This window comes from Sus scrofa, chromosome 4 (genome assembly GCF_000003025.6).
Source record: "Sus scrofa isolate TJ Tabasco breed Duroc chromosome 4, Sscrofa11.1, whole genome shotgun sequence".
Taxonomy (NCBI): Eukaryota; Metazoa; Chordata; class Mammalia; order Artiodactyla; family Suidae; genus Sus; species Sus scrofa.
Window position 1 is genome coordinate 92,616,607 of NC_010446.5, and position 21,063 is coordinate 92,637,669.

Genomic DNA, 21,063 nt, shown 5'->3' on the forward strand with positions numbered 1-21,063 from the left:
AGCAAAGAAAAATTAGTCAGAAAGAGATGAGGAAATAAAAAACCAATTTTCTCATAATGGAGAACAAAAAATTGACTTTAATTTAGAAAAAATAATGACAGATTTCAAAATTTTCATTTTGTACATAACTTCTGAATACTTTATAGACAACAACTCATCATGACTGGATTATGGTTCACCAGCGTCCATAAAAAATGAAGTTGGGAGTTCCCACTTTGGCACAGTGGGTTAAGAATCTGACTGCAGCAGCTTGGGTGCAGTCTCAATCCCTGGCCTGGTGGCACAGTGGGTTAAAGGATCTGGTGTTGCCACAGCTGTAGCATTGGTCACAGCTGTGGCTCCTATCCCAGAAATTTCCATATGCTGTGGGTGCAGCCATTAAAATTTTTTTGAAAAATCAAGAAGTAAACTGTGAGGTCCCATAGGATAGAAAGAGTCAGTTCTTCAGGTGGAGATAGAAAAACTGTATGGTTTAATACCAGGAAAAGATAAATAATAAGAAAAATAAGCCTGTGCATTTATATAACTATAATTGATCTGAGTGGGAAACAAACTCATATACATGGTTGGCACAAGTGTAAATTGGTTGAAATTTTTGAAGAACAATTTAGTATTATATAATCGTCAATTGAAAAGGCCATATACCTCATCCGAGAAGTACCACTTCTAAGAATTTATCCTAAGAAATGCATTGACAAAGCACAAGGATACAGATACAGAATTTTGTAATGTAGCATTATTTGAAATTCAAAAACAATAAATTTTCATAATGGGGAGTTGCTTAGGTGTATTATAGTAAATTCATACAATGGAATGCTTTGTGGTTGTTAAAAATAACCAAGCGATATTTTCCCAAAATTATCAAATCTTAAATTTGAATCACTTTTTATGCAAGTAATTTATACCTCAAATAAATAAAGCTGATTTTTTTTAAGTGATTGAGATGGATCCTTAAGTAATAACATAGAATGGTGTTAGTGATATTTTGCTAAGGGGAAAAATTAGGGTTGTTGTAGGCCAGTGTATATATATCATGCGTGTACGTGGGGGGTTTATGCATTTATTTATGCGTTGATGTGAATGAGTGTTCTTATACTTAGAAAATATCTAGAATGCGTCACCAAATAATCAAATAGGTTACCTCTAGGAAGTAAAAGTAAAGGAAATGGGGAAAGATGCTGGTGTCAACTAACTCTTTTTTCCCTCAGTTCCAGTGTCTCGCCCTGTCCTCACCCTCAGGGCTCCCAGGGCCCAGCCTGTGGTGGGGGACGTGGCGGAGCTTCACTGTGAGGTCCAGAGGGGCTCTCTCCCAATCCGATACCAGTTTTATCATGAGGCTGTTGCCCTGTGGAGCAACTCAGTGTCCTCTAAAAAAGCCTTCTTCAGGTTCTCTCTGACTGAAGGACATTCTGGAAACTACTTCTGCAAGGCTGACAATAACCTAGGGGCCCAGCGGAGTGACACAGTGTCACTCAGTGTCAGAGGTAAGTGGACCCAATTATAGCACAACGAGGGACAAACCATCTCCCCCACCTTTCCCAGTAGCCAAGATGAAAGGTACCCCAGGGCCATTTGCTGTGTGACATCATTGCAAGCCTACTGCCTACAGCCTCCATCTGAGAGTTCTGTATTCTACATTTTCAGGAACTTGCACCTTCCCCTTGCTTGCTTTGCCTCTCCTACTTGCAACATTGCTGCCACTGTGACCACGAGTTCCCTAACGGAGGAGTAAAGACTTTTAAAACCCAAATTGCATCCTGGCCTACAATGATCAGCAAGAAAATAAAGTTCAGTGTCACCTCAAAAGAGATTTAGTGGGGTTTCCTCTGTCAATCAATAAAAAGGCGAACTCATTCTTTCATGAATATCTCAGGAATTCTCGTGAATTTCTCTCTAGCTTCTGCTGCCATTGTCTCAGATCAGCTCAGATTCCCACCCCAAACTCTTACTAAAAGACCTCTCAACATCATTCTCCTGACTTCTTACCTGTCATTTAGCTATAGCACTCCCTCTCCCACCTAACCCTGTCGTGGGCTGACTTCCTAGTCATGCCTACTTTCCACTTTCACTGCAGGCTTGGCACCTCACTCATAGACTTCCTCTCTACTCTTCATTCTGCCATCATTCCATGACTCTAAGGTCCACACAGGTGATCCACTCAAACCAAGACTTGTCATCCTTCCAACACCATCCACCCACTCCCACATACGCATACTGCTGCTCCAATTACCCGCCACAATCTTCAACCCTTCCTTCTTAAACTCCTCCAATCATAACAGGACCTCCAGTTCATTAATACCTTTACTTCCTCCCAGACAGACACACCCTCAACTCCCACCACCATATTGAGGATTTGTCTCTGGATCCACCTAGTAACTCATCCCTCCTCTTCCTAAGGTACAGAATAAAAGTCTATTTCCTATGAAAGGTGAAAATCTCCATCTCATCTCTAGGTTCCATCCTTTCTTTCACTTTGAACAACGAATTATCCTTTTTTCTCTTATATTCCCCTCCACAAATCTCCTGCTTTGTAGGATCCTTCCCATTGACATTTAACATGCTACATCTCTCGTGTGTAAGGAAAAAACCTCACTTGATCTCACTTATGCCTCCAGCCACTGCTCTATTGTGGCTAAGCTCCCAAAAAGAGTCTCCATTTCCTCATTACCCAATATGTTTTAACATTTGGTTTCTTCTGACCTTTATACCCAAATGTCCTGCTCACAAAAGTCACCAATGACCTCCATGCCTTTTAATCCAATGGCCATTTTCCAATCCTCATCTTGCTTGATCTCACAGAAATATCCATATTGTCTACCTTTTCTTTCTTCTTGAAGCCCTCCCTTCCTTGGCTTAATGACTTCACCTTCTCCTGGATTTCCTTTCTCTGCCATGCCTCTTCAGTCTCCTTTATTAGCTCTTCCTTTTGTAGATAAACTGTAAAGGCATTGATGCATTCCAGAGCTTCATCCTACATGTGCCCCTCTTCTTTATATATGGTCTTTCTCTGGATGATCCTGGGGATGTCATCTGTGAATGATTCCTAAACTTCTATTTCCAAAAGAGACCTCCCACCTGAGCACCTGCAAATGCCATGTCTCTTAAAAAGTCATGAACTTGAACATCTCTAAAACTGCATACCCCCTCCAGACCCACACCTCCTCCAGGTGTCCCTACCTCTGTGAAAGACACATATATTCATCTAGATATGCAAAGAAAAAACCCAGGAGTCTTCCCTTGACATTTTTCTTCCTTGGTCTTCACACACAGGCAGTCAAGTCCTGTTGATTTTCCTTCCAAAATATTTCTTGGATCTTGTCTTTCTATCTTCACTGCCACAATCCCAGTCAAATCTTCCATCATTTCAATTACTGCAATGCCACCACTCAACTCCACGTCTTTCCTGTGACAGTCCATTTTGTACAGTGAGATCAAATGTTCTTTTAATTATTTTTAAAATGTGAATAAAACAATTTTTCAAATTTTCATATAATTTTTAAAAGTTACTCTCCAGGTACAGCTATTACAAAATATTGGCTGTATTCTCTATGTTGCATGATACACCCCTGAGACTGTCTTTTACCCAATAGTTTGTCCTTCCTGTTTCCCCCTCCCCCTCCCCTCTCCCCACTGGTAACCACTAGTTTGTTCTGAATATCTGTGATTCTGCTTCTTTTATGTTATAGTCACTAGTTTGATGTATTTTTTAGTTTACACATTTAAGTGATATGATACAGTACTTATCTTTCTCTGTATTACTTATTCCACATAGCATAATGCCCTCCAAGTCCATCCATGTTGCTGCAAATGGCAAAATTATGTTCTTTTTCATGGCTGAGTGGTATTCTATTATATAATCTATGTCTATCTATCTAATAGAATATATATAGTGGTATAAATATATAAAATAGAAATTTTTCCTAAGGACATTTTGGTATAAATACATATAATAAAATTTTTTCTTAGCAGAATGATATTTTAAAAAGGTAAGTTCGATCATCTCATGTCCCTTATAGACTTCCCATTGTGAGGAGGGATCAAAATCCTAACCATGGCTTATAAAACCCTGTCTAGTTCTCCAGCCTCCTATTTCATGGCACTCTTTAAGCCCTTCTCTTCATGATGCTGTTATCTTGTTTCAATAACTTGTAAGTTGCAACCTTTTTCCCAACTCAGGGCCTTTGAACATACTGTTTGTCTATCTGTTGCATTATTCATTTCCTTTTCCACCTGGTTAATTCAAATATCACTTCATGAGGAAACATTCCCTGACTAACTGATATTAGATCAGGCCCCAGTATTATATATTTCATCCCATCCTTTACTTTGTCTCAGTTATCAAAGTTTCAATTCTATGTTTGTATTTTTATTTAATTACTGCCCATCATCTTAACTAGATTGCAGGCTTCATGAGAGCAAGGATGATATGTTTCTCACCACTGAATCCCCAGGATGCTATGTAGTTCCTGAGACTTATTAATTGCTCAGTTAATTAATTCATTGCTCAATGTTTGCTGTATGAATAAATTAAAAAATGAGCCAATAATATGATCAACATTAATTTTCTTGTGGGCCTCATTTCTGATGCAGCCAAGGCTCAGTTATATCGCTGGCTATTTAAGCAACAGGTCTCTCCTATTCCTCATCTTCTGTTGAATTGATTTCTTTCTTTTCCCCAATTGTCTTTTGCCTTCTCAGATATCTGGGTTTCAGTTTAATCTTTATTTTCAGATTCCACAAACATGTTTGCGATTGTATGTCGACCTACTCCAAACTATATAACACCACACAAATGATGCTATTTCTTCAGATCAGAAGAAATTATAGCCAAGTTCTGAGTGATGTCACAAGGTCATTAAAAATTAAGAAAAACATTTTCCTATTTGAAATGCCTTTTCTAGGGAGGAATATATTTAAACAGTAGGAACTGATGGTTAACTATTTTTCTTCCCTCAGTTCCAGTGTCTCACCCTGTCCTCACCCTCAGGGCTCCCAGGGCCCAGGCTATGGTGGGGGATGTGGTGGAGCTTCACTGTGAGGTCCAGAGTGGCTCTCCCCCAATCCTGTACTAGTTTTTTGATGGGGATGTTGCCTTGGGGAGCAGCTCAGCACCCTTTGGGGGAGGAGCATCCCTCAACCTCTCCCTGACCACAGGACATTCTGGAAACTACTCCTGCAAGGCTGACAATGGCCTGGGGGTCCAGGATAGTGAGGCAATGCCACTCGGTGTCATAGGTGAGTTGGTTCTGCCAATGAGCAGCACAACCAATGACTAACTGCCTTCTCTCCCTGGCAGCTGAAATGGAGCTCCAGAATGCCTATTTGCTGGTGTCACAGCCCCGAGCATACATACTGTCTACAGAATCTCCAGTTGAAAGTCTGGGATCCTTCCTGCAGCTAGGTTTTCAGGAACCTGGATTTTCCCAGTAGCACACTTCAAGAATTATCCTTGAGGAGTTCCCGTTGTGGCTCAGTGGTTAACAAACCTGACTAGTATCTGCGAGGATGAGGATTCCATCCCTGGCCTCGCTTAGTAGGTTAAGGATCCAGCATGGCCTTGAGTTGTGTAGGTCATAGATGTGGCTCGGCTCTTGCGTTGCTGTGGCTATAGGGTAGGCCTTCAACTACAGCTCCAATTCGACCCCTAGCCTGGGAAACTCCATATGCCACGGGTACAGCCCTAAAAAGACAAAAAAAAAAAAAAAAAAAAAATCCTGCTTGAACGTGATCAAAACTCCTCACTAAAAATGGAAAAAAGGTTTTTATAATATAGAATATATTTCAATACAAAGAGGAAACTAAAGAATTCTAAGTAGAAGTTTCTCTGATCCAAAAACAGTTTAGCCATTCTTTGTCCAGGTTTTTTGCTCATTGACTCCAATCAAGTTTCTACTCAGAACTTCTTTCTTTACCAGGGATATAAATATGCCTCACATTTCCATATTAAAAATTCTATACTAGGGAGTTCCTGCTGTGGTACAGCAGGTTAAGGATCCATCATTGTCTCTGCGGTGAAATAAGTTCAATTCCTAGCCCAGAGCAATGGGTTAAGGATCTGGAGTTGCCACAGCCAGCGTACATCACAGCTGAAACTCAGATTTGATCCCTGGCCCAGGTGCCCCCTCTCCATTCTATATTAATATTAGCCAGGTGCATAGTCTTTAAGGATGTCCAACCAATCCAAGTTTACAAAGTGATTCTTAAAGCAGTGGGGACACAGAGATGAAGCAGGATGACATGGGATGGAAATAGCCACCCATCAATCAAATTCTTTCATTTCTATGCTGTTCTTTTACATCTTGCCATTAAGTATAATAACCGAAGGAAAACCACTTCTTGTGAGCTCTGAATCTGTGTCAGGATGATCCCCTACAGGCTAAACCTTTATAGCAAAAGTATGCTAAGGGCTATTGAGATGAAGATTCCAGCCTTGGCTTTGTTTTTTTTGTTTGTTTGTTTCTTGTTGGTTTTTTTTTGGGGGGGAGGGGGTTGCCTTTAGGGCCGCACTCTCAGCATATGGAGGTTCCCAGGCTAGGGGTCAAATCGGAGCTACAGCTACCGACCTACACCACCATCACAGCAACACCAGATCTGAGCCATGTCTGCGACCTACACCACAGTTCACGGCAACGATGGATCCTCAACCCACTGAGCAAGGCCGGGGTCAAACCCACAACCGCATAGCTCCTAGTCCATTCATTTCCACTGCACCATGATGGGAGCTCCGTCTTGACCTCAATTTCCTCACTCATAAAGTGGAGAAATTGGACTAGCTGAACATCGTGGTCATCCTGTCCTGGAATTCTATGATTTGGGTGCACAGGGGATATGGTGTATTGCAGACTCAAAGGTTCCTGGAAGGAGATATGCAAAAGGGTGTGCTCCCAGGATGCATCCCAGAGAAACAGAAAACCATGAAATAGCACGCAAACGCTCTCTGAAGTAATACAGCAAAATGGGCTGCTACTCTTAGTCTCTCTTAGATGAGTTCCTGGGTATCATAAGAAATAGAGACAGAAGTTCCCGTTGTGGCTCAGCGAAAATGAATCTGAGTATCCATGAGGACGCAGGTTCAACCCCTGCTTCGCTCAGTGGGTTAAGGATGTGGTGTTGCCGTGAGCTTTGGTGTAGGTTGCAGATGTGGCTTGGATCTGGTGTTGCTGTGGCTGTGGTGTAGGCTGGTGGCTGCAACTCCAACTTGACCATTAGCCTGATAACCTCCATATGCTGCGAGTGCAGCCCTAAAAAAAAAAAAAAAAAATAGAGACAAAGTCACATGAGCAGCTTGATTTGGGGACACCAGCCCGGGATCCAAGATCTCATCAAGATGTCTGGGGCTGGTTCATACCCTTTTCACACTTTGCTGTTGGATATTCTGAAGGCTATTTGTAGACTCCAGTCATTAGCTTTCTATGATATGCATTTCAATCTACTTTCCAAGACTGAAATCTGTTTTTTATTATTTGTTTATAGTATTTTTTTTTTTGTCCTTTGTGAATATGTTAGAAGGAGGAATTTCTATTGACTTTTTGTTTTCCCTCAGTTCCAGTGTCTCGCCCTGTCCTCACCCTCAGGGCTCCCAGGGCTCAGGCTGTGGTGGGGGACGTGGTGGAGCTTCACTGTGAGGTCCAGAAAGGCTCTCCCCCAATCCGATACCAGTTTTATCACAAGAATGTCACCCTGGGGAACGGCACGTCCCTCTCTGGACAAGGAGTGTCCTTCAACCTCTCACTGACTGCAGAACATTCTGGAAACTACTCCTGTGAGGCCGACAATGACCTGGGGCCCCAGTGCAGTGAGGCAGTGACACTTTCCATCACAGGTAAGTCTCCTGTGCCCAAGCCACAGATGTGGACAAAATATTTCCTCCAAGGACACTCTGATAATCCTTGAGATGCTTGACCAGAACGGTGCTTCTCAGGGACAAGTACACAAAGCTGGAAGTTCTCTAAATTGTTATTTTTAGAAATGTTTCTGAAGCCCTGGGTGGGAGAGAGGGGCCAAAGGGGACCATTGAATTGAATGCTCATTAGCTGCACATCCATCCTGACTCTCAGCCTTGGCGTCAACCATAGACATGAGCTTCCCCACCAAGAAAGGAGCTAGTTCCTGGACTACACCTGCACCTGCTTAATGTCAGAAGTCCTGTGCCCCTAGGTTCACCCTCTCTCCCAGACATCAGTAGCAGGTGTTGGGAAAGTTCAAGACCACAAGCCTCTAACTCTTGCTTCCCCCCCCCCCCCGCCCGCCCAGTGATGACAGGGAGCAGAAGTGGCTCTGTTGCCACCAGTGTCACTGGGGGGCTGCTCAGCCTGGTGGGCCTTGCTGCTGTGGCACTGCTGTTCTATTGCTGGTTCCCAAGAAAAGCAGGTAGGTAACTCCCTGGTTAAGCTTTGCTTGAGTCCCAGTCCTTCCCATCTCCGTTCCCTTTGGAACAACCCCTAAGCTCTCAATAGCTCCTGCCCCCACAATTCCACAAGTCCTACCTTCTCCTCTAAGCCCTCCAAAATTTGTCTTCTTCAAATGCCAAGTTTCCAAAACAGCCCCATTGGGTGTGGTGGGGGGGAGGGGGGTGCCTTCACAAGATGTCAACTAAACAACGTGACAAAGCACAGTTTACCTCCCCCTCTACCCTTACAATACCCCCAAGGAATGGGAAGAGGAGAAGAAAAACTGAGAAGTAAGAGTGGAAACAGAAACCAAATAGAATTTGATAACTTAGTGAATTTTCTAAATGTACGATTGCTTTCATAGCAGATCAAGTCTATTTTCCCACAATCCAGCTATTGACCTTTGTCCATCACAAACTCAAGGTTAAAGAATTTTGGGTTCCCCTTTAGTGTTATAGCTATACCCCATCTGGAAACTGGCATCAGTAGTTTTTGTGCAATCTGCCACCTCCCTTGAGCATAGCAAAAGAGTGTTCACATTTTCGTGACAGCGGCTTCTGGCAGGTTCTAGGTGATCCTCCTATGAGCTGTGCTCCTTGTGAAGTCCTCCTCCTGGACTCAATGCCACCCTACTTTCCTTTGCAGGAGGAAGGTCTACCTTGGACTCTTCCAGGTAAGAAAGGCCTGGGCTGTATTCCCATGTGGTTAATGAAATGCCCGCAGGGTATAAAAATGAAATTGAATCATGTTACTGCCAAGAGCACAGTCACTGCTTCATGTCACTGAGATGGGTTGTACCATTTTGTGTTGCCACTTCCCTTGGGATATCTCAAGGCAATTCCCAAGATCTTCTCACCTACCACCTTTGCTACACAGGCCTCTTCCCTGCTGCTAGTGTTAATTGCTTTTTTTTAAATTAACATACATCCTTATTCCAGTGTTGCCTTGGTTGTCTGAGTGACCACTAGGGCCACTGAATCTATCCATGTCCTAAGACGATCTTAGCTTAAACAGCCTGGAAAGCTGTGGCCATGGCCACCCCACTGTAACCAATACCTGTCGTGATGACAGCTAAGAAGGTGGAGTTACACAACTTGGCCACCCAGAGAGATGTCGCTGTTAACAAGAGGTGGTGCCTGTGATGAAGGGGCTGCCATCTTGGATCCCAAAGACTGACTTTAGAAACCACACCACAGCTACCCCTGAGCAACCTCATGGTAGCACCAAACCATCCTGAGTTCCTAGAAGCCTTTCTGATTACTGATTTCTCTGAGATACTGAGCCGTCAGAGAATGTAGGCCTTGGCACCAGGTTTGAATCTAGGCTCTTTCCCTTTCTCATTAGACAGCCTTGAGTAAGTCACTTCACCTCTTGGAACTTCCATTTTTCCCATCTATAAAATGGGGATAGTAATAGAATCAACTTAATATTTTTATAGGCACTAGCACAGTGACATTTAGGCTGCCATAAAGTCTGGAAACATGGATAATATTAATTTATCATGATTTGTAATATAATGGTCCATAACAATAGACCCTTTGTTATGTACCCATCTATGTTTCCAGGCTTGGCAACTAACCTGTGGTAATGACTCACTGACGGGGAATGATCATCATAGCTCCTTTATCAGGATTTCTGGGAAACAGCGGGGTGTCTGTCTCCTAGGAACCATTCAGCCTCGGACCTCCACGAGCCCACCTACTACAATGTACCAGGCTGGATAGAATTGCAACCAGTGTACAGCAATGGTGAGGACTGAGGACCCTCCTTTGGGCAGGACTCCAGGGTTGGTCCAGGAAGGGGAGGGACAGGAGATGAGGATGAAATGGTGCAGGGGCCCCAGAGGGCTCTGCTTCCCCCCACCCCCCAGATAACAAGCTCTAGCTAGGGGAGGGGAAGTAACTCAGACAAGGGGTGAGAACCTGAGATTCCTCTCAACCTTCAACTTCTCTCCAAGTAAATCCTAAAGAAGGAGACATCGTGTACTCGGAAGTCCGGAGCGTGAAGAGGGAGAACAGACATGCAGGTGCAGGTAAGATCCGAGGACCCTTGATTTTTTTTTTTTTTTTTTTTTTTTTTTTTTAGGGCCGCACCAGAAGCATATGGAAGTTCCCAGGCTAGGGGCCAAATTCCAGCTGTAGCTGCTGGCCTATGCCTCAGTGACAGCAACTCGGGATCCAAGCTGCATCTGTGACCTACATCACAGCTCACAACAATGCCGGATCCTTTAACCCACTGGGCAAGGCCAGGGATCGAACCCGCATCATCACGAACACTAGTCGGATTTGTTACTTCTGAGCCACAACAGGAACTCCCCAAGGACCCTTGATTTTGAGGAGTAGTTGCTGTGTATGGCTCAGTCTCCACCCCATCAGCAGGTCTGGGCCCACCAGACACAGAACTCTCCCTCAGGCTGGGTCACTGGGCTTCTTGCACCCACCTACACTGCTGAGACTAACCCACACTCACTGTGCTCACTGTGCAGAGCTGCTTTCTCCATTCTCCACAGATGGCATCAGCATCATCTGAGTCATGAAGCCATCACCCCAGGCAGTCCCTTTGTTCCTGAAGGTTAGGTTTTTGTCTCGTTGCAGAAAGAATTCAGAAACGAGACGGAGGAGTTCCCGTCGTGGCACAGTGGTTAACGAATCCGACTGGGAACCATGAGGTTGCGGGTTCTATCCCTGGCCTTGCTCAGCGGGTTAAGGATCCAGTGTTGCCATGAGCTGTGGTGTAGGTTGCAGACGCGGCTCGGATCCCGCATTGCTGTGGCTCTGGCGTAGGCCGGTGGCTACAGCTCCAATTAGACCCCTAGCCTGGGAACCTCCATACGCCTCGGGAGCGGCCCAAGAAATAGCAACAACAACAACAACAAAAAAGACAAAAAGACAAAAAAAAAAAAAAAAACAGAAACGAGACGGAAATTGAGAAAGAAAATTGAGGATTTATTTAAGTGAGAAGTACACCTCTTAAGGAGAGGCAAGCAGCTGCCCTGTGGTGTTTTTTTTGGCACACTGGTTATTTTGGTCATCTAATTTTATGGGCAGGATATTCACTGGGAAAGTGGGGTTTGTGGGGTTTGGGGGTCGTACCCCTTAATTTTCATCCCAGCTTCACCTTCCTGAAGGGAGAGATTTTTGTCTTTATTTGGTTTTATCAGAAGTGTCATGGTGTCAGTGTTTGATGGGTACCTCTTATCTGAATAGTTAATTTTTATTATAATATTATAATGAGGGCATAATGGGCAATAGGTTACATCCAGACATTGGAGATTCTCACTCTTTCCCATCTTTCTTTGTCTGCCCCCAGGGCACTTATCACCCCAAAAGTTGTGGCTTCCCATCAGTCTGGAGGTTTGGGCTTTTCTTTATCCACCCATGGATCCTGCTGTTTGTATGATGTGTGGTTTCCCACCATTTGGCCCCAGGCACCCCTTTTCTGCTCGTGTCTAACTATCTGCTTGCTGTAACACCTTAACCCCTCAAAGCTTCAGTGCCCCATCTCTGAAAAGAGACAGGACTCTCTGTTATTCCTACCTTCCTGTATCTCTTTTCTACCGCTGATCTGGCAAATGACCACCAACCTGATGGGCTTATGCAATACAAGCTTATCATCTCTAGGTCAGACTAACACAGGTCTCACTGGGCTAAAACCAGGGCCCACAGGGTTATACTCTTTTCTAGAAGCTCCAGGAACAATTGCATTTCGTTGCCTTTTCCAGCATCTAAAGGACACCCCTTTTCCAGCTTCTAAAGGACACCCCTTTTCCGTGGCTCGTGGCCCCATTCTTCCATCTTCAAAGCCACCATATCTCTAACCATTCTTCCATAGTCAGTGCTCCCTCTGACCACAACTGAGAAAAGTTCTCAGATTTTAAAATTCTCCTGAAAATCCACCTGGATAGTATAGGATAGGCTCCCCATTTCAAGGTTCTGCTTGCAGAGTCCAAGCTTTGGCCCAAGCTCTGCTTCTTGGGGCAGTTCCAAGGAGCCTTGAGGCTCATCCCGAGCCAAAAGGAGAAATCCCTGCCTGAAGAATGCCATATTTCATCCCAGCTTTAAAACAATATAAAAATAATAATACTAGCCTCATATCAACATGTGTGGAGCAGTTCCTATGTGCCTAGTACTATTCTGGGTACAGTAAATAAATATGTCATAAATATATGTGCCATTGGAGTTCCATGGCTCAGTGGTTAATGAACCTGATTAGTATCCATGAGGACACAGATTCGATCCCTGGCCTCACTCGGTGGGTTGAGGATCCGGCGTTGCCATGAGCTGTGGTGTAGGTCATAGACATGGCTCCTATCCCATGTTGCTGGGGCTGTGGTGTAGGCCAGATGCTATAGCTGCAATTGGACCCCTAGCCTGAGAACCTCCATATGCCAAGGGTGTGGCCCTAAAAAGACAAAATATAAAGAAAATATGTGCCATAAATATATACACACACTTATTTATAGTTTGCTTATAGCACTCAGAGTTGTACCTGCACATTGGAACTGCTCAACACATAATAGATATTAGAAATCACACACATACAAATATAAATTTACAGTAACACTATAGGTAAATGATATCATTATTCCCATCATACAGATGAGACCATCGAGGCAGGAGATATTGAGTGTACTGAGTGGATTGCCCAGGGCCTCAGAGGTAGCTCGCCAACCCAGGGCTCAGTCTGGGGTGTTCCGGGCTTGGAGTCTGTTCTAAATCACCACCCTGCCTCTGCTCCAGGCCAGGATGCTTCTCCATAACAAATGCTAAGAATCTATAATCAAAGCACGAACAAGATAAAAGGTAGATTCCTTCCTTTTGAGAGCCCCTGGAGAGCTCAGTGTGGGGAACAAAGAGTGAAAGGATGTTGAGGAGAGAGTCGGTGGAAGCTGTGAGGCTGAGGGGGCCCCAGAGAGATGGCTGGGACTGGGCCGACAGCATGGGCTTGCGGAGAGAGTTCTGAGCTCCCAGCTGAACACCTCCCTTCTTTCCACAGTGGCCTCCGCACCAGAGCTTCTCAACGACAAGGTGAGTCCCACAACCTATGTACCCTCCCACCTCGGGCCCGCCAGCTCTCCCTCAACCTGTGTGCTCTTCCCCCCAGGATGCCTGTGTCATCTACTCGCAGGTGAAGGTGGCTTCAGCCCCAGCCCCTAAGCCCCAGCTCTTGGATTCATCCACTCCTCACAGATGAGTCCACACAGCTCCCAACTGCTATGTCAGCTTCTGCAGCCCAAAGCCATCCTTGGGGGAGAAGGGACATCCATGTGAGAAGATGTAAAACCACCCCATGCCACATCAAGTGGGCTGTGCACCAGTCTGAACAGACCAGAGGGCCCTGAAGGAACTCCATCTACTTCTGAAGTGACAGCTCTGGCACCATGGTCCTTTTTTTCTAATGACATGTTGCTCCCAATCCAGGGCGCATCACATCACCTGGCTTCCTCAGTGGGCTTCAGCTTTGGTCACTATACTGAGTCCTATTCCCATGCACACCCCTATCTTTCCTCAATGAGGACTGCACCTGACAACCTGCTCTCAGAAAGCAGGAAAGCTTCTCAAACTTAAAAGTGCTTATGGGTCAGCTGGGGACCTTGTGAAAAGGCACACTCTGATTCACCGGGTTTGGGTGGTGGCTAAGATCCTGCATCTATGACAAACTCGCACATGGTGCTGATGCTACTGCTCCTAGGACCATATTGAGTACCCAAGCTCCAAAGTTCTTGGCAGAGGCCCATGGGGAAGCAGCACGTGCTCTGGTTGCCCACCGCCCAACTCCATGGGGGCCACTCATGCAGATCACAGGCTCCCTGCACCATCCTTTCACTAGAACATCCTCAGCAGCTGTTGCTGAGAGAACTTCTCTGCAACACACTGGGTTTCATCAGCCTCCCTGGGTCAGGAAAAAGTAGCTGCCACCAGCTTGCTTCCCCACCTCAGGCCTCACACTTTCCCAAAAAGGGGATGAATACAGAGTGAATAATGCACCCTTTAGCCCTCTCCATTCAGCGCCCACTTCCCTCTCCAGCCTTTCTCATAATCATCGCTCTCCACAACCTACGGTCCCTTCCCTATTTTCTAATGTAGCCTTTCTGCACTTCCTCTTTCTAGAAGTACTTTCCCATCATTTGCATTTGCTGAAACCCTGCTCATTCTTTGAGCTCCAACTCAATGGCCCATCCTCCACCCTCCCAGAAGCAGTCTGTTTCTTCTTTGGGCTCCCACAGCACTTTTATACTGATGCTCAAATCAATGATGGTTGATGTTTGGGGGGAAATTTTGAGTTTATCTAGGCCACTTCTCCAATTTTGTGGTTGGAAATTGAGAACCAGAGAGGAAGAGCCACTAACTGAAAATCACACAACCTGTTAGTGGCGAAGTGCACACGAAAATAAACCCAGGAGTCCTGGCACCCAGGGCGGTGCTCTTTCCTCTACATGGCACCTCTGCTACAGAGATGTGTGCATTTTTGTGTTTCCCTAACAAGACTGAGAGTTCTTAAAAGCAAAGCTGAAGGGGTGAGCATGGTGTCTGGCATTCACCTGGTTATCAATGAAAGGTTATCAAATTGGATATCTATTAATCTCCCTGATGAATAAACATCACCTCTACAAATTCATCGATATCATTATCTGCTCTCTTAACCCAGCAAAGTGCAATATGTGTCCCTTGATCTCAGAGGGTTTTTTAAACAATACCAATAAAATCACTACTAAGAGTTGTGTGTGTCAGTTTGAGATGAATACTGTGTCTTGTTCAAAACCTGCATGACCTGCAGATATCTCAAATACAACATGAAATCCAATCAGTCGTCCCCACAAAACTTGCTCTCATCCCTCTGTTCTCTTTCTCCTCCCCTCCCTCTCTCCCTCCCTTCCATCCCTCCTCCTTTTTCTTACCCAAGGCAGCAGATACATAGCCATCCCTGAATTTCTACATTGAATTGGTCACCCAAGCCAATCCAGTCAACATTATTTCCAAAATACCTCTCAAATCACCTCCTCCTCTCCGTACCCACTACCACTGACTTAATACAGGCTTTTATCACCTGCCACCAAGACTACTGCAGTAGCCTCATAACTGTTCCAGACTCTCTCCTTGAGCAACCATTCTCCATAGATGTGTAAGTACAACCTCCCAACAGAGGTGCTAGCATGACCTTTCTAAAAACCAACTCTATTTATTCCTCTGCTTGAAACTCAATTATCCAGAGTTCAGACTCTCTCATGGGACACAAGGCTCCTTATGATTTAGTTCCAACTCACATTTTCATCTTCATCTCCCAGTATCCTCCCTCTTATGTGACAAGAACACATACCATGTGCTCCTGTCACACAAACTCCTGCACACACCACCTTCTTTCAAACAGCCATGACTTTGCATGTGCTGTGCTTTTTCCAAGAAACACTCCCCTTTCTGTCTTGTTGAACTCACTCATCCTTCAACAACTAGTTCAAATGTCACCACTCAGCGAGCCCTCATTTTTCTGTATGAGTTTCCAAAACCCATTTTTTTCAGCTGTGCCAGCAACCTATGAAAGTTCCCGGGCCAGGGATCAAACGTGAGCCACAACAGTGACAACACCTTAACACACTAGGCCACCAGGGAACTCCATAACCTTTTGCATATTTATTTCTTATATTTCTTATGAAAGAGAAGCACACGTGCTTCTCTCCCTGGACTACTCATAGCTCCTCCAGGGTTGAGTGTTACAGTTAATTCTAGTTTGTAACCCTCCCCTCATCCTCACATTACCCTTGATACACAACGCATGCCCTGGTGAATCCTAGATACGCAATTCATAGTGAGTAAATGAATGTGCAACGATGTTGAATGGAATTTTTCAGAACGACACCTACAAACCCAAAGCCGACCTCAATAGTTGATAGAAACTCACAAGTTCAGAAGAGGAGCTTCTAGACACATCCCACAGAACTGACTCGGAAGTAACGACATGACCCCTGGGCACTCCCCTGACAGACATGCCCAGAATAAGCTTTGTACAAATGTCTGGGCACCCCATGAGCCAATCAGGTTGATGCATAAAATTTATCATCATCATCGCAAAGGTGATCTGTGGCTCCCCTTGGTTTGTTTATCACTTGGTTCAGAACTCTGACAGGGGAGAGGGATGTTGCTTGGGGGCCTCTTCATAGAGGAGGGATGTACCTATCTGACCTGCCTCAGTTTTGTTGTTGAAAGAATGCCAACCCTTTCCAGGTTCCAGCTGTTTTCTCTTTCTGTTTTGTCCCTTGTCCCTCCTCAGGGTCCATCTTTCTCTTTGACTCTGGCTGGCCTGCACAACCTCTCTTAACACCTTCTAGGTCCACTAGCCAACCTTGTTGTCTTTCCCCTCTTCCTCTCCCCTCTTCATCAACACTGCCCACTCAACAGAGACCTAACTCAGAGCCAAGAACAGATGCCAGAAGTTCCTGTCATGGCTCAATGGCTAACCAACCCAACTAGTATCCATGAGGATGCAAGTTCGATCCGTGGCATCACTCAGTGGGTTAAGGATCTGGCGTTGCTGTGAGCTGTGGTGTAGGTCGCAGACACAGCTTGGATCCTGTGTTGCTGTGGCTATAGCATAGGCCAGCAGCTACAGCTCTGATTTGACCCCTAGCCTGGGAACATCCTTATGCTGCAGGTGCGGTCCTAGAAAGACAAAAGGCAAAAAAAGACAAAAAAGAACAGATGCCATTTACTGAAGAATAAATAAACATCAGGCATCTGCATAAATCAGTCAATTCTCACATGGAATAAATATTCATGTCTGTCCCTTTTACAGGTGAGGAAGCCGAAGTGTAGAGAGATTAAATTATTTATTCAAGAGTACACATTACTACGTTGGAGCTAGAACTGTCCAGCACCAAAATCCATGCTCTTAGCCTTTTCACCAATGTCCTTGGAGGGCTTCATGGGTATCTAGTCCTATGTGGAGTATGTGAAGAAGCAGAAGAGCACACAGGACCTGGAGTCAGAAGGCCTGGCTCCTGTATGGGCCTCTACTGCTCATAATCCAGCCTCTCCAAGGTCTGTTTACCTCAACTGTAAAATGGGAAAAATAATAACAGCTGCTTGGCTGGACTACTTAATTGAAGGATATAATTTTGTATAAACACTGTGCAGGTGTTCTCAGAGCAGGTGGTGACGTACCTGTGTTCATTACAAAGTTTGTGTTGGTATCTCTTTGCCTTTATTGGTCCCTACCGCATCATTACAGTGAAGCAGCTGCTCAATTGCCGAACAGATACTCCAGGAGAAAATAGTGGAAAATGATTTGTTAACCTTTTTAACGTGAAAAGAATGAGATAATTAGGTGGGAGGTGTGGGAATACATATCTTTAGCATTTCAGGGTTTGACCTATGTAATTTGGGTTTTATCTGGTCTTTTTCCAGAGAAATAAAAGCAAAAGCATAGTTTGGTTATGCTCTCCCAGGTCTCTTGTTGACAAAAGATTATAGTGTTTGCTCACGAGAGGGCTTTGAATAAATTTCCAATTCCTTGGGCCGGGGCCTGGCATACCTGGCAACTCTAGGTTTCCTGGCACCATGGTGCTGAGGAGATCAAGGGCTGGGATGGAAGGGAAAATGAGAGTGTGTGGGTGGACAGGTACCTCAGGGCAGTTTCTCCATGTCCAGCCCTCAGCCTCTCTTCCCTCCTGAGCATCACTGTTCTCATGCAGATCACTCCTGTGCTGGTTTGCACCTCTGAACCCACAGGTCCATCTGTGTCATCAGGTGGAGGAGCACAGGTGCTAAGTCAAAGGATAGGTCTGGGCCAGAGCTGGCCATGTGGCCACATCAGTCGGAAGGGGCAAGAATTAGATGAGATGAAAGAGTAAGGCTGAGAGGAAGGTGTCCTGCACTTATCCTCCCTCACCCTCCCTCACCCTCCTTCCACAGGTCCAGGCTGCCCTGGCTCAGTCAAGGACATTCTCCACTGCTTGGCCCAAAATAGAATAAGTTCTGTGGGGGTGGGGGAAGAGGTTCTGTGCTCACAACCATGGAGTAATGGGGGGTAGGGAGGGTCAGGGAATAGCTCAGGAGGAGGCAGCAGAGTCAGGGGTTCCAAGGCTGTGATTTAAGCATCGAAGGATGGGGGAGACCAGGGGGAGATCAGCCATCTAATTATCAAATCTCATTATTAAAGGGGCATCCAAAGGTCATCCATTATTGATGCTTTTCTCATACTTGAGTCCTTCCACATTATCCTTCCTTCGACATCGTCTGGCCTCTGCTGGAATACCTCCAGCATCAGGGAGCTCAGCACCTCATATGATCTGAGATCTAACCACAAAGTTAGAGCTGGAGGGAAGCCTTGAGACCAGCAGGTCCAGTGAATGCAGGGGTGGGAAATCCTGTCACTCTTGCCACTTCCCTGTAACTCTTACCCTTAAGGAGATTCTGCTCCCTGGACTTACGAAGCAAATAGCCTCTTCCAGGTGTTGTCTGCAAATATCTGGGCCTGTTGAGCAAGCCAGTGTGGGAGAACCTCTGCTCTCCTCACTTCCATTCACTCTTTCATTCACCAGATTTCATTCTGTATCTATGACTGAGTCAGACACCACACTAGGCACTTGGAATAGTCAGTGAACACAGTGGATCAAGACTCCGCCTTAAAGGAGTTGATAATCCAGCAGAGGAAAAGATATTAAACAATAAGCATGATAAGTAATGTATGTTGTGATGTAGAGGTGGTATGTGCCATGGAGAGAGATGAGGATCAAGAGTGGTCAGGAGCCGATAAGGATCAAGAGTGGTCAGAATGTGCTGCATTTTTTTTGTTGTTTCTGTTTTTGCTTTTTTTAGGGCCAAACCCTCCATAGGACATATGGAGGTTCCCAGGCTAGGGGTCCAATGGGAGCTGTAGCTGCCAGACTACACCACAGCCACAGCAACGCGGGATCCGTGCCACATCTTAGACCTACAGTGCAGCTCACATCAACACCGCATCCTTGACCCACTGAGTGAGGCCAGGGATCAAACCACCATCCTCAGGAATATTAGCCAGGTTTAGTAACCACTGAGTAATCACAGGAACTCCAGCAGGCTGCAGTTTTAAGTAGAGAGATCACGGGGGTCCTCATTGAGAAGGTGACATCTGAACAAAGTCATCATAGGTTCAAAGGAGCATCCTGGGAAGAGGGCACAGGCTGTAAGGCAGGATTATACCTGACGAGTTTGAGGATAGATGGCAGGGGACAGGTGGAGGTGGGGAGGCCAGTTATGAAGCTACTGCACAGTCCAGGCAAGAGATGATGGGGGCTCAGATGAGAGTGGAGGTAGTGGAAGGGATCAGAAGGGGTGGGACACTGGATACATTTTGGACATAAAGTATACAGGATTTCCCAGTGGCTTGGGTGTAGAATACAAGAGAAAGAAAAGAATCAACTTGACTCTGAAATTGTTGACCTGAGCAGGTAGAGGGATGGTAACTCCATCCTGAGCTGGAGAGTAGTGTGAGTGAGCTATGTTTAGGAGAAAAGATCAGGAGTTTAGTTTTGAACAAGTTGCATTTGAGATGTGTATTGGACATGCAAGTTGGGGTGCCATATAGACAGTCAGGGATGGAAGTCTGGACTTGCAAGAGAGGTCTGGAGATATCCACCTGGGAGTCACTGGCATAAAAACAGCACAATGTCATCAAGGGAGTGCCCAGTGGCAGAGCGGGCCTTGAGGACCACTTCAGAAATACCCTTTGGCCACCATGTTTCAGGATGGTCAGCAAGTCAAAAGAGCACAACAAATGACTCCTCTCTCTCTCCAAATCCACCAAAATATTAATTATTATCATTTTACTGGTGGCTGTCCCTACAGTTCTGCATGTATTATCTTAGCCCATCCTGAAATAACCAAAGAAGGGGCTGTATTATGTCCATTTTATAGATGAGCATACCAAGGCCCTGTACACACAGTTGCTCAAGATTACAGAATTAATAAATGATGAAGCCAGGTTTCAAACTCAGGAATTTTTTTTTTTTTTTTTTTTTTTTTTTTGGCTGCATCCACTATATATGGAAGTTCTCCGGCTAAGGACTGAATCTGAGCCACAACTTTGACCTGTGCCATAGCTGTGGCAATGCCCAATCCTTTAACTCACTGCCACAGGCCTGGGATCAAACCGGCGCCTCTGCAGTGACCCCACCACTGCAGTCAGATTTTTAATCTACTGCACCACAGCAGAAGCTCCTTTTAAAGGCTATGTTATACAGGAGTATGTGCTTCAGATAATCTAAACTTTAGCCATAAAAACAAATCCAAACAAGAAAACAACCCAAGATCCAAAAAAAATGGGACCCTGGTGTGCAACGAAAATATCCCAAGCAGGGAGTTCCCGTTGTGGCGCAGTGGAAACGAATCCAACTAGTAACCGTGAGGTTGTGGGTTCGATCCCTGGCCTTGCTCAGTGGGTTAAGGATCTGGCATTTCCATGAGCTGTGGCATAGGCCGCAAACACGGCTCGGATCCTATGTTGCTGTGGCTGGGCTGTGGCATAGGCCAGTGGCTACAGCTCCAATTTAACCCCTAGCCTGGGAACCTCCATATGCCACAGGTGTGGTCCTAAAAAGCAAACAAGCAAAAAAAAAAAAAAAAAAAAGAAAAGATCCCAAGTTGACAGCAGCATAGTAGCCCTAGAAAACAACAGACCCAAAGACAGAGGGCTCTGTGAA

General features: G+C 45.2%; 1 protein-coding gene across 11 annotated transcripts in view; it reads left to right on the forward strand.

Annotated features, from left to right (window-relative positions):
* The window catches only part of FCRL5 (Fc receptor like 5), a 53,042-nt gene extending 37,935 nt beyond the window's left edge, over window positions 1–15,107 (forward strand). For 7 of the 11 annotated variants that reach the window (XM_013996926.2, XM_005663243.3, XM_021089617.1 and 4 more), the window contains 8 exons: window positions 1,209–1,484; window positions 7,544–7,822; window positions 8,254–8,370; window positions 9,036–9,063; window positions 10,056–10,138; window positions 10,348–10,422; window positions 13,386–13,417; window positions 13,494–15,107. In XM_013996926.2, the coding sequence (XP_013852380.1) occupies window positions 1,209–1,484; window positions 7,544–7,822; window positions 8,254–8,370; window positions 9,036–9,063; window positions 10,056–10,138; window positions 10,348–10,422; window positions 13,386–13,417; window positions 13,494–13,583 (980 nt within the window). In that variant the 3' untranslated portion in view covers window positions 13,584–15,107. Of the gene's footprint in view, window positions 1–1,208; window positions 1,485–7,543; window positions 7,823–8,253; window positions 8,371–8,954; window positions 9,064–9,955; window positions 10,139–10,347; window positions 10,423–13,385; window positions 13,418–13,493 lie in introns of those variants that run through there. The other 4 variants (XR_002343393.1, XM_021089616.1, XM_021089620.1 and 1 more) reach the window with 4 other exon arrangements.